This window comes from Mizuhopecten yessoensis, unplaced genomic scaffold, assembly GCF_002113885.1.
Source record: "Mizuhopecten yessoensis strain PY_sf001 unplaced genomic scaffold, ASM211388v2 scaffold9101, whole genome shotgun sequence".
In the NCBI taxonomy this organism is placed as follows: Eukaryota; Metazoa; Mollusca; class Bivalvia; order Pectinida; family Pectinidae; genus Mizuhopecten; species Mizuhopecten yessoensis.
In genome coordinates this window covers 183,641-197,469 of record NW_018407879.1, presented here as the reverse complement: position 1 = coordinate 197,469, position 13,829 = coordinate 183,641, and the positions used below count along the sequence as shown (strand labels likewise).

The window sequence follows — 13,829 nt, the reverse complement described above, 5'->3', positions numbered from 1 at the left end:
GTGTATTTTGTATAACTTGTTCTGTTGGAGTCCACACAGGGGATGGGAGGTCTAGACTATCAAGTGCTGAACCTGATCTGTGTATTTTGTATATCTTGTTCTGTAGGAGTCCACACAGAGGATGGGCGGTCTAGACTGTCTAGTGCTGAACCTGATCTGTGTATTTTGTATAACTTGTACAGAGGATGGGAGGTCTAGACTATCTAGTGCTGAACCATATGCTTCCACAACATCTCCACTATCTGTGTATTTTGTATAACTTGTTCTGTAGTAGTCCACACAGGGGATGGAAGGTCTAGACTATCTAGTGCTGAACCTGATCTGTGTATTTTGAATAACTTGTTCTGTAGGAGTCCACACAGAGGGTTCTGTAGTAGTCCACAAAGGGTGTAGGAGGTCTAGACTATATAGTGCTGAACCTGATCTGTGTATTTTGTATAGATTGTTCTGTAGGAGTCCACACAGAGAATGGGAGGTCTAGACTATCTAGTGCTGAATCCGGTCTGTGTATTTTGTATAACTTGTTCTGTATGAGTTCTCACAGGGGATGGGAGGTCTAGACTATCTAGCGCTGAACCTGATCTGTGTATTGTGTATTACTTGTTCTGTAGGAGTCCACACAGGGAGTAGGAGGTCTAGACTATATAGTGCTGAACCGGATCTGTGTATTTTGTATAACTTGTTCTGTATGTGTCCACACAGGGGATGGGAGGTCTAGACTATCAAGTGCTGAACCTGATCTGTGTATTTTGTATAGATTGTTCTGTAGGAGTCCACACAGAGAATGGGAGGTCTAGACTATCTAGTGCTGAACCATATGCTTCCACAACATCTATGGGAGGTCTAGACTATCTAGTGCTGAACCTGATATGTGTATTTTGTATAACTTGTTCTGTAGGAGTCCACACAGGGGATGGGAGATCTAGACTATCTAGTGCTGAACCTGATCTGTGTATTGTGTATAACTTGTTCTGTAGGAGTCCACACAGGGGATGGGACGTCTAGACTATCTAGTGCTGAACCTGATATGTGTATGTTGTATAACTTGTTCTGTAGGAGTCCACACAGGGTGTAGGAGGTCTAGACTATCTAGTGCTGAACCTTATCTGTGTATTTTGTATAACTTGTTCTGTATGAGTTCTCACAGGGGATGGGAGGTCTAGACTATCTAGTGCTGAATCCGGTCTGTGTATTTTGTATAACTTGTTCTGTTGGAGTCCACACAGGGGATGGGAGGTCTAGACTATCAAGTGCTGAACCTGATCTGTGTATTTTGTATAACTTGTTCGTGCTGAACCTGATCTGTGTATTGTGTATAACTTGTTCTGTAGGAGTCCACACGGAGGATGGGAGGTCTAGACTATCTAGTGCTGAATCCGGTCTGTGTATTTTGTATAACTTGTTCTGTATGAGTTCTCACAGGGGATGGGAGGTCTAGACTATCTAGCGCTGAACCTGATCTGTGTATTGTGTATTACTTGTTCTGTAGGAGTCCACACAGGGTGTAGGAGGTCTAGACTATCTAGTGCTGAACCTGATCTATGTATTTTGTATAACTTGTTCTGTAGGAGTCCAGACAGGGGATGGGAGATCTAGACTATCTAGTGCTGAACCTGATCTATGTATTTTGTATAACTTGTTCTGTAGGAGTCCCCACAGAGGATGGGAGGTCTAGACTATCTAGTGCTGAACCATATGCTTCCACAACATCTCCATTTCTGGAGCGGTGACGACGCAGATATGGCCTACTTAGACAAGGTGTTTGAATTGAACTTCAAAGCGTATGTACATCTCGCAACGCACGCGCTCCCTGACCTGGAGAAAAGCTCCGGTCATATAGTGGTTCTGTCATCATTTGCAGGTAAGTACAGCAAATTAGATCAATATTTGAATACTACACTCATTACAGTGTTACAGTGCCTACGGTCATCCCGGGGATATCATTGTCACCCGAGGCAATGAGTGCAGGATTTATTGTATTTTACCGAAAGTCCTTAATTAACAAAGTTTTCAAAGTAACAAATACATGTTAATTGTATTTTCATCAACAAATTTAACAGTGAACTTTTCAAGTTTTAACAATAAAGTTATCGATTTTTACACTGCGAAATATCATGGCCGTTATAACAATTGAATTATTGAGAATGACGATCGGGTTACCGAACAGTTTCTCCATGTCATCATCAGTGATTGTGTTTCACTGCCCGGAAACCTTAATTTTCATTCCAATCACAACTGTTTTGTATACATGTTCGCTTGACGGTACCGGCTGCGTGCTTTTAGAATTATTATCCGTAAAAGAAATCTATCCAAATCACCCAACCCATATTATATGCAAATCTTGCCATTTTTCACTTCACGTAGCAGACGGCCGATTGAAGGGCTTGGAAATCTCACTCATCTAAGCGTTACATCGTAGTATTAATCAATGGCGAGTAATACACGGTACGACATGGAGTGCCTATGGACCGACATGTGCGATGAATCGCAACGCAAACAAATGGCGGCTTAAAACGAACAGTACGCGCATCTTCGGTCACTATTTTGCACTGTCACACCACACTGTCGCCCGTTGTTAAGACATTGGGAAGCACCCTTCCATTTAATCAATGTTAAAGTCAGCGTGCTGTGTGACATGAACAACTTATCTCGACCAAACAGATTACAGGATTTTCACTAGAGGTATAATAATATAGCATAACTATCCGAGAACAGGTACATTGTACATGTATGTTTATCAGACACAGCTGGATTGATTGATGCGTTCGTACTTTTCCAGGCAAATCGGCCCAACCCTTCGTTCTCCCTTACGCCGCTACCAAATACGCACTGGGCGGATTCTTTAGTGGACTTCGACAGGAACTAAGGATGAAAGACAGCAATATTTCAATCACCATGTGTTTCCTGGGATTCATAGGTACTTCCGTCACTCTTCAGTGTCATAAATGATACCCACTCTAATCAACGTCGTAGTAACGCATTTGGCCTTTTTTAACACAAAACTATATTGTCCTTTAACAAATGTTATATTTAATGCATATCACAAACAAAACACGTAACGTCTGTCACTTTTTACTTAACATCTTTTATAGAGTCAGTTAATTTATAATAATCATCGAAAGCAACAAATGCCATTGTTTTATAAACGTCATGAGAAGCTTCGGTCGTCATATCATTAACGACATAGAACCGTACGTCACTTTATTATTTAATTAACGGAAACATTGATATGTGTCGTCATGATGATCATACGTTAAGACTGCCATTGTTTATACGGCTCTGATCATGCGTTATTTACATCATCTAACACGTTTTTATTTGCCGTATTCTTGTCACTGTTAACGTATTAATATGTCAAACGATAGTCTGTTAATATGTCGGAGATCATATAAGTACCACTGTGTTTATCTTGCTATAGTTAACCTTTTCCCAATGTACAAAACATCACATTACCAGAAACGTTGTGTAGAAGATAGAGATATCACGTTTAAAACAATGTGATGCTTGTGCATTTTTTCAGCAACAGACAACGCTGTGGCGTCGTTTGCTGTGCTTCGGAATGCAGTGATACTAAAGCGCATCATAGGATCGGCAGCGAGTCCATCCGACACTGCCCTCGCCATCATCAGGGGAGGAGCTAACCGCCAGAGGGAGCTCTACACACCCTTCTTAAATACTTACCTGCCATTATTTCTGTATAATTTATTCCCAAGCGGAGTAGACTACCTGATTCGAGCTTTGTACACATAATAAATATAAACATATATAACACCTGATAGAAGTCGATGTACCAACATTTAATTCACGTATTGCTAAGGTTCATCTCTGTTGTTAATGTCAATTCACATGTTAATATTGTATGAAAGGTGTTTAAACACACAACTGTCATGTTTTCTGAAATGTATGATAAACAAAAACAAATTACAGCTTAATTATAATATATTTACCATCGTATGGTATTGCCACTATATAATCCCACCACATTCAGATGATATTTATGTAGGCTATGAATACCAACAGCCGATTGTTGACGTCGTCATTATAATGACGTCATAATTGCTACGTTGGATACCACCGATTTGCCCTTGACAGATGTTTTTATTCTATTGATCAAGCAAGTTATCCGTCTTTGCGTATTGCAGAGTTATCTTTTCTTGTGAGCAGGTATTGATTGTTACGTCATTGGTTTGTGTGAGAAAATTACGTCGTTTTCTCAATATAATGGTTGAACCAAATGCTGAATAACAGAACATTATATAAGTGTAACGGAATTTTCTATGATATCAACATACATTGTATATCAAAAGGGGTAAATAAGGCATTCCTAGGCAATACGAATACAAACTGAGGGCAGCTCAATGCTCAAAACAACTCAGTTCTATTAGTTTTTAATTTTTAGTGCAATATCATAAAAATGCTTGTCGCTTACTTATGGAAACTGAAGCAGCAACATATGTTCAATTTGTCAATATTGTTTTGTTCGGCACAGGGGACAGACACTTTAATGCACTTGCCATAAAGTTAGCATTAAATCATTAGATATCCTTATAATCAAAACATGCCTTATCCCTGGTGTCCCCTATTTTACTACACCATAATGACATGTTCCATGGAGAGAGGTAGAACAACACCTGTGACATTTTGTAAATGTATGCCAGTATGTATATGTACAGTGTATTGGCGATAACGTGTTACTCAACCTGATTTATCTTACAGTAAGTTTGATTGATTTAAACACATTACCTGACTAGGAGACAAAACATGGCGTCTCTCTCACGCAATTGAGTCCCCCTCGAGCAACTATGTTTACAATGACCTATTTATTATTTCCTTCGGAACCTCTTAGAGGATCTCAAATACCTTGAGTAGTTTGCATAACAATCAAATGACGGTTGTTAGAAGTCCTTATAATCATTGCTATTGTGTGGTTGTCCTATGTCGATACCTGTGCTATTTTGTAAATGTATCCGATTGTTTCCATGTACAGTGTATTGGTCGATAACGTAACAATAAACTGTATTTATGTTTCAGTAGCCTTGACTGATTGATAAACATCACATGACCAGGAGACAATACTTCAAGTCTTCCTCTCGTAAATGAGTCTCCCTTTAGCGACCATGTTTTAATAACCCAGTTTATACGAACAATAAAAACTTAAAGTTTATACATATGTATACTATTTTAAATATCTGTTTTGACGATTATATTCACCTTACCTGATCATTCCGAGGTGAGAGAAAAACGTAACTTTCGCATTTTCAAGACATGATCTGTTTAATTATTATAAAGATATTTTATAAAACTATAACTCTCTATTTGTATAGTATTCATAAACTCTCGTATATATATGTCTAGGTATTAAACAACGCGTAGCCGGATCAAATCGTCGGGTTGGTTCGTCATTTCGAACATGTATAAGCAATAGGTAGGCTATACTTGTTGTCATAAACATAAATGATTAAAAGACTAATTTCAATATCAATGGTCATAACTTTAATAAAACTATCGAACAATTAAATGTATGATGAATGCAGCAAATCATGGAAGTATTTGAGTGCCATTGAGTAGTGGACATATATGATATATAAGTAAGAGTCACTAATCCGGCCGTCTCGCAATCCAGTCACCGTTATCCAGTCGACCCGTTATCCAGTCACCGTTATCCAGTCGACCCGTCCTCCACTCACCGTTATCCAGCAACTCTGTATCCGATGGCCCACTGTCCAGCTGCTGTTTTAAGCGATCGATTGAATTCTTTTCCAATTCTCGTTACTTTTGTTGAGAAAGACTGTGGCTAGATTATTGAGGTTAAATAGTAGTTATTTAACGAACAAATCATGGAAATGATACATTGTACTTGTGAAAATGACAGACGATGTCTAGTTTACAATGTAGACTGTGGTTGATATGTGCTCCCAAATAAAATATTTTGGGAAGTGTTATCAATCCTGTATTTTATTTGCCATATGTGTTCAATTTTACGTAACAAGGTTTCATATTGATAATTGTTCATTATCGAACGAATGTCACTTACTCTCAATTTGTAACTAGTACTGGGAATATGGGGGAGGAACAGGAGGCGTGGAAGGAATTGGTGCGTCAATCAAACGATCTGTATCCGGTCGAGCAGGGGGCGCTGTTGGTTGGTTTTGGTAAAATGGTCGCGTGTATTGAGGGATATATTGAATAGTTGTCTCCCCTATTGGGGGATCTGCGCATGCAGCAGCGGGATTGGTACGCCCATTACACGTTTTATTGGCGTCATATTCCTGGAGTATTCTAAAGAATTCCCCGTCCTGACTCTGAAGGACAACAAGCCCTGGTTCCAGCTCATGTGCATAAACTGGCGTCAATGGGAAGCTTTGTTTGGGAATGTTTGGGTTCGGTTTCTCCTCGACCCAGTCACAGCATTTCCACAGGAACGCGACTAAGACCAGGAACATGGCCAGACCTATAATGGCCACGAAGGAGTTTTGCAGACTGTTGTCCCATCTGAAACCAGAAAAAGAATAATTTATCACAATAATTTTATACCATAATATTTCAATACTTTTGTTTGTTTTTTTTTTGTGGAATGCGACAGAAATTTGTATTACATCGGTGTCTTGCGAAAGCTGTATGGGTGATGTAGACACCCTTTGCCTGATCAAACCCTTCACAATATTGAAACAATAATGAAAATAAACAGTTGTACAACAATAAACAAACTAAATATTTTAATTAATGCGCATGCTGCTTTGATAAAATTAGCAAAAAATCAATGAGCATCGAATGTCCAAAATAAAAATATAAATCGATATTATCAATTAACGGAAGAGATTTGGAGCTAAACGTTTCTATCATTTTTAATAGCTGTTAATATCTTGTATTTCCTTAAAATTTCAAGCAACCGAGAAACCTGGTCTGAAGTAGGAGGTGTCAAATTTATATTTCAAAATCTTTGTGTTTTATCAGTCCAAGGTGGTTGAATTGCCAAAATGGATATATCCAAATCTAGATTTCGATTCACGCATTTATAGGAACTAGATGACATGCAGCAAGAAGAGAAAACGTCCATATGGCGACTCTATCCCGTAATTTTGTTACACTGATGTCTTCTAATGCATCAGTATGAGTTTATTGAAATATCTGTGTTATGTTGTAAAAACTCACGGTTCGACCCAGAAGGCCTTTTCCGGATCCATATCTGTTGTGTTATTCATCGATATCTATGCTCGGCCTGAAAGAAAACATCAGTTTTTTTTTTTTTTAACGAATAGTTGCTCCGATTGGCAGTACATTATCAGGTGTGGCAGTTTACAGTATTGATAATGTGTTGTATTCATTGATGCATATACAATATACGTATGTAGTATATCGATATCAAGTAACCTGTACAATGTATCTTATACAATGACCGAATGTTGTATATCGATATTAAGTAACATTTACAATGTATCATATACAATGTACGTATGTAGTATATCGATATTAAGTAACATGTACACTGTATCTTATACAATGACCGAATGTTGTATATCGATATTAAGTAACATTTACAATGTATCATATACAATGTACGTATGTAGTATATCGATATTAAGTAACATGTACACTGTATCATATACAATGTACGTATGTAGTATATCGATATTAAGTAACATGTACAATGTATCATATACAATGTACGTATGTAGTATATCGATATTAAGTAACATGTACAATGTATCATATACAATGTACGTATGTAGTATATCGATATTAAGTAACATGTACAATGTATCATATACAATGTACGTATGTAGTATATCGATATTAAGTAACATGTACAATGTATCATATACAATGTACGTATGTAGTATATCGATATTAAGTAACATGTACAATGTATCATATACAATGTACGTATGTAGTATATCGATATTAAGTAACATGTACAATGTATCATATACAATGTACGTATGTAGTATATCGATATTAAGTAACATGTACAATGTATCATATACAATGTACGTATGTAGTATATCGATATTAAGTAACATGTACAATGTATCATATACAATGTACGTATGTAGTATATCGATATTAAGTAACATGTACAATGTATCATATACAATGTACGTATGTAGTATATCGATATTAAGTAACATGTACAATGTATCATATACAATGTACGTATGTAGTATATCGATATTAAGTAACATGTACAATGTATCATATACAATGTACGTATGTAGTATATCGATATTAAGTAACATGTACAATGTATCATATACAATGTACGTATGTAGTATATCGATATTAAGTAACATGTACAATGTATCATATACAATGTACGTATGTAGTATATCGATATTAAGTAACATGTACAATGTATCATATACAATGTACGTATGTAGTATATCGATATTAAGTAACATGTACAATGTATCATATACAATGTACGTATGTAGTATATCGATATTAAGTAACATGTACAATGTATCATATACAATGTACGTATGTAGTATATCGATATTAAGTAACATGTACAATGTATCATATACAATGTACGTATGTAGTATATCGATATTAAGTAACATGTACAATGTATCATATACAATGTACGTATGTAGTATATCGATATTAAGTAACATGTACAATGTATCATATACAATGTACGTATGTAGTATATCGATATTAAGTAACATGTACAATGTATCATATACAATGTACGTATGTAGTATATCGATATTAAGTAACATGTACACTGTATCATATACAATGTACGTATGTAGTATATCGATATTAAGTAACCTGTACAATGTATCATATACAATATACGTATGTAGTATATCGATATTAAGTAACATGTACAATGTATCATATACAATGTACGTATGTAGTATATCGATATTAAGTTACATGTGCAATGTATCGTATACACGGGCTGTTGTGTAGTGCAATGACACAATTACATTGTGTAACATGGGTAAGAACACCCATTGTAACGTCATAAGGAATAAAACATAATTACCCAGTTCACACAAAGTCATGATTTGTCGATACTACTCTGGGTTTTTTCCCATACTTTTAGTTTTCAATTGTTAAGGATGCAATAGATTTTTAATTTCGCATACTATTTTCAAATTTTCTTTTCCTTTTTTAGAACTGATTAAGTTTGAAAAACTATGTACTGGGCGTTCGTTTAAAATCATCTTCATACATATAATATGTCGTAGATATAGTGCGGCACGCGAAAACCATATGATAACTGTAGAATACTGTGATTAAATGTGGTCTTAAGATTAAATATGCAAAAATATGTGAATAAGTTGTCGTTCATCCTAACCTTGTTGTTTGTTTTTAGCTCGTTTTAACATTTAGTTAAATTTAACGACATCTAACAATAGCAGTCGCATTAACATAACATACCATTTTAGTTGAATATGTTCTCAGTAAAATTCGTTCTGTTTAAAGTATCCAAAAGTTTACTAAACATGTAATGATTAATTAATTAAAGGATACTTTGAAATGAAAAATTATAAATATGTCCAAAGAGTAATACTAATTAAAGGATCAGGGGAGATAACTCCAAATGATAAACACAACGGGGATGAACTCATAGGACATCACAATAACAATGCACAAACAACTCACAATCATACATCCAACACACATACAGTTATTTTATCATTAAATGAAGCATAGTCACAGTCAGTATATCAGATTTGTTGAACAGGCTCAAAAGGCAATATATGCATTATATAAAAAAAAATAAGAAATATTATTTTACCAATCGACCTACAATTAAAATTGTTTGATGTATTAATATCCCCAATCCTCTTTTACTCCTCAGAAATTTGGGGGTTTGAAAATACCAATATGATTGAGAAATTACATGTACAGTTTTATAAAAGAATTGTAAACATACGTAGCTCCACAGCAAATATAATGGTATATGGTGAAACTTGTAGGTACCCTCTGAATATTGAAATTAAATATAGAATGATAATGTTTTGGTATAAACTAATTACAGGTGATAATAAATTGTCTAGTATAATGTACAAGCTTATGCTGAATTTACATGAAAATGATTTCGCTGATTTAAAGTGGATTTCATATATCAAGAATCTATTCAATTGCACGGGACTAAGTTACGTATGGTTACAACAAAAAACTTGCACTATGAATAAAAATTATCTTAGGGTTAGTTTTAAAACTATTCTGTATGACCAATTTATACAACAATGGTATACTGATATTAAACATTCTTCCAGGGGTCAAACATATGCAATATTTAAACATCAATTTCAGTTTGAAAAATACTTAACTATGCTCAAACAAAAAGATAGAATAACTATCTGTAAGTTCAGAACCAGTAATATGTCTCTGCCTATAGAGACTGGGCGATGGACTAGAACACCACGTGAAGGCAGAATCTGTCCGCTTTGTTTTACTGGAGGTGGAAGCGAGTATCATTATTTGTTTATATGTTCAAATGCTTATGTAAGTCAAATCCGCAGAAAATATATACCTATTTATTATACCTCTCATCCATCTGTTCATAAAATGAAAGGATTAATATCAATATGTAATGTTAGAATATTATCAAATCTATCGCTGTTCATACAATTACTAGATAGACAATTAAAAAATAATATGTGAATTCCACACATCAAACTGTAAACTTTTGTATACAAATAGATATAACTGATCATTTTGTTAAACCTTACATAATTGTATTGCATAATGAGTGTGGTTACAGCTTGCATATCATGGTTTGTTTGGTATCTGTCTATTACAGTATTGTATGATGGGATTGTAACACTGTCTATTATACCTTTGTAATATTATATAGTATGGTGAGTATTATAGTCACTATTATGCCATGGTATAATTGCACTGTATGGTGTGGTATACTATCTATAAAATATGTATCATGGAGTGCGAGTAATATATTTGTAATACTGTAATAATATTATTGTAGGATTGTACTGTAAGATGGATGCAACAATGCCTGCTATACCACTGTGTGAACGCACGGTATGCGTGAATGTAATGCTATGTATTATACCATCGTAATAGTATTGTAAAATGAGTGTAATAATGTAAATCACAATGTATGATGAGTGTCATTGTATGAGCTGTGCGTTATATTATTTGTTATAATAAGGTATGAAAGTACAGTGTAAGATTGTGTTTATCATTGTATGAGGAGTGTAATAGTTTCCACTATATTATTGTACGCTAGCGTAGTAAGATGAGTGCTTTACGGTCAACCATATCATTGTTATATTGTACTTTATGATGACCTCTTGGTGCGCAACAATAGTGTGCCTGAGTGATAATAAAAAGTCTCTGAAATCTCTGAATCTCTATGCACAGTAAGAGGAGACTTTGACCAAAAGTCCATGTGCATGTATGTGCACAGGTCATTAAATACACGTGATTGGTTGTCCTTTATATTTTTAGTTGATTAAATGCTACATAACATGTTGAGGGTAATGTTATTATTTGACTTAATGTTACGTGATTGGGTGATGGTTATTTTGTTTATTAATTACACGTTACGTGATTGGTTGATGGTAATGCTGCTAATTGATTACATGTGAAATGACATGTTGATGATAATGTTTCTACTTGATAACATGACATGACATGTTGATGGTAATGCTGTTAATTGATTAGATGTGACATGATTGGTTGATGATAATGTTTCTACTTGATAACATGACATGACATGTTGATGGTAATGCTGTTAATTGATTACATGTGACATGATTGGTTGATGATAAAGTTTCCACTTGATAACATGACATGACATGTTGATGGTAATGCTGTTAATTGATTACATGTGACATGACATGTTGATGATAATGTTTCTAATTGATAACATGACATGACATGTTGATGATAATGTTGTTAATTGATTACATTTGACATAATTGATTGATGGTTATGTCTTTTTTTAATTATCGATTACATGATTGGATGATTGTACTGACCATCAACGGAACGGGAGTTGACTTTGTATTTTAGAGATTATTGAATTTGCTTAAGCTTTAATAGGCGTCTTAAACGATGTCAATTTAGTGTTTTTCCTTCGTAATATATATATTTATACTCATACTACTATATCTATATATAACTCTTAAACTTTGCACCTTTTAATTAAGACTAAATGAGAAACAACAAGTCATGTATTCAAAAAATGAAAAATATTAATGAGCATGTCATTTAGTGGCTTTTGAGTTCCTGGGTTTGTAAATAGTTACAGTTTTGCTATCACAAATGTATATGGACAAAAATGACCAAACTGATCCAAAATGTAAACACAGCCAGAAGTCGAACTAGATGACAATCGGTCAAACTTTCAACAAAGGAGTGATTTTCATCGCGATGACAGAAAAGGTAGGAGGTAAATAAGACTAAGTGTCAACAATGGATGTATGTATCATGTGTTCCTAAATGAAATAATGTATCATCTCTTTTTAAGTCTCTTTACACAATCTGATTCACCAATCAGTTCACACATACCTCGAACATTAGTAAAATGTAGTAAAGTGTTTAACATAATTCATAAAAAGTTAGTAAAATGTGATTATAAAGAAAACAGTTGCAGGTTTATATAAGTGCTAATTGGAATCTGTACTATGGATAGAGGGGTTTCTTCAACTCAGTCGTTGATACACGTTAGAAATGTCTATCTGTTTGAAAGTTTCAAAAATAAGTAATTGTACCCTTTAATCCAAGAAAGTAAAAACACATAAGATTGGTTTTGTTCTGTGGGATGAATCATCCCTATCTTTATCATAGTTACAGATCGTTAACGCTAGGACCAAACCTCACTCACCTGTTGATGTAGATCTTGCCAATTGCTCTTCTAAAAGTACTAGACAGGTTTTCTAAGTCATCTTAGATATCCAGCAACATGTATAACATTTCCCATTGATTTGACGAATTAAGATTGCTATACAGCTGATATTCCTGTTATTCATAACCCAACAGGTAAATGTAGGCTAAACCAAACTGCATCCTTGCTTAATGTTATATCTTACACTAGAGTACCTTTGGATCAATTCACAATATGTATTAATATATAACAAGAATCCCCACACACAAGCAGTATGTACGACGTCAGATACTGCCATATTCAGTATATACGAAATGTTGGGTTCTGTCTAAAAGGGTAATGACACATCTGATGATGTCAAAGTGTAAAATACACAACCTAGAATTGCATTAACTGAAAAATAGCGACTCAACTATTACATTAAAACTTAATAAACACAGGCAGGTGGCATGCCCCTACTGAGGTAACTATTACAGTATGTTGTATTGGTAAAACAGGGGCTATGACGTAGAAGTTGTGTCCACTAGCATTCAACCACATGTAGTGTTTGGTGTGGCCTCGGGTCCAGCAGCTGTCGCTACAGGTAAACCACGACACGAGGCGAGCAGTGCGAACATCGATCTCTCTCTGTAACATACCGACTATGTCTCCAGTTTGAAATATAATTCAATAAGAAGTGATGTTTACCTGTCAGTTTTATATAAAACCGGAAGAAATCAGGATCTACGTCTTTTACATAAACTTCAGTATTTTCCAGTAGCTTTTTACTATGTTGATAAGACTTATATCTAATACATTCACACTCCGATTCAACACAGTACAGCATTCTGAGTGATTTCTGTCTACGACAACACTATGGTATACATTGTAGTCTTAATTCAATTCCAAATAGGATGATATTGATAGCATAAAAATGTAGATACGCATAAAAACATATTTCTATATATACCACAGACAATGTATAAAAACAAACTTACCAATCTATATTCAGCACGAACTGTGGAGACATTAAAAC

At 34.9% G+C, this 13,829-nt stretch overlaps 1 protein-coding gene across 1 annotated transcript; it reads right to left on the bottom strand.

Moving 5' to 3' along the window:
* Window positions 1–5,476: 5,476 nt before the first annotated feature.
* Window positions 5,477–12,957, bottom strand: LOC110457316. The gene is made up of 3 exons (XM_021508530.1): window positions 12,815–12,957; window positions 7,153–7,219; window positions 5,477–6,492 (listed from the first exon to the last, which is right to left on the bottom strand). The coding sequence occupies exons 2-3, from the start codon at window positions 7,200–7,202 to the stop codon at window positions 6,048–6,050; spliced, it is 495 nt and encodes a 164-aa protein (XP_021364205.1). The 5' UTR covers window positions 7,203–7,219; window positions 12,815–12,957; the 3' UTR covers window positions 5,477–6,047.
* Window positions 12,958–13,829: the final 872 nt, after the last annotated feature.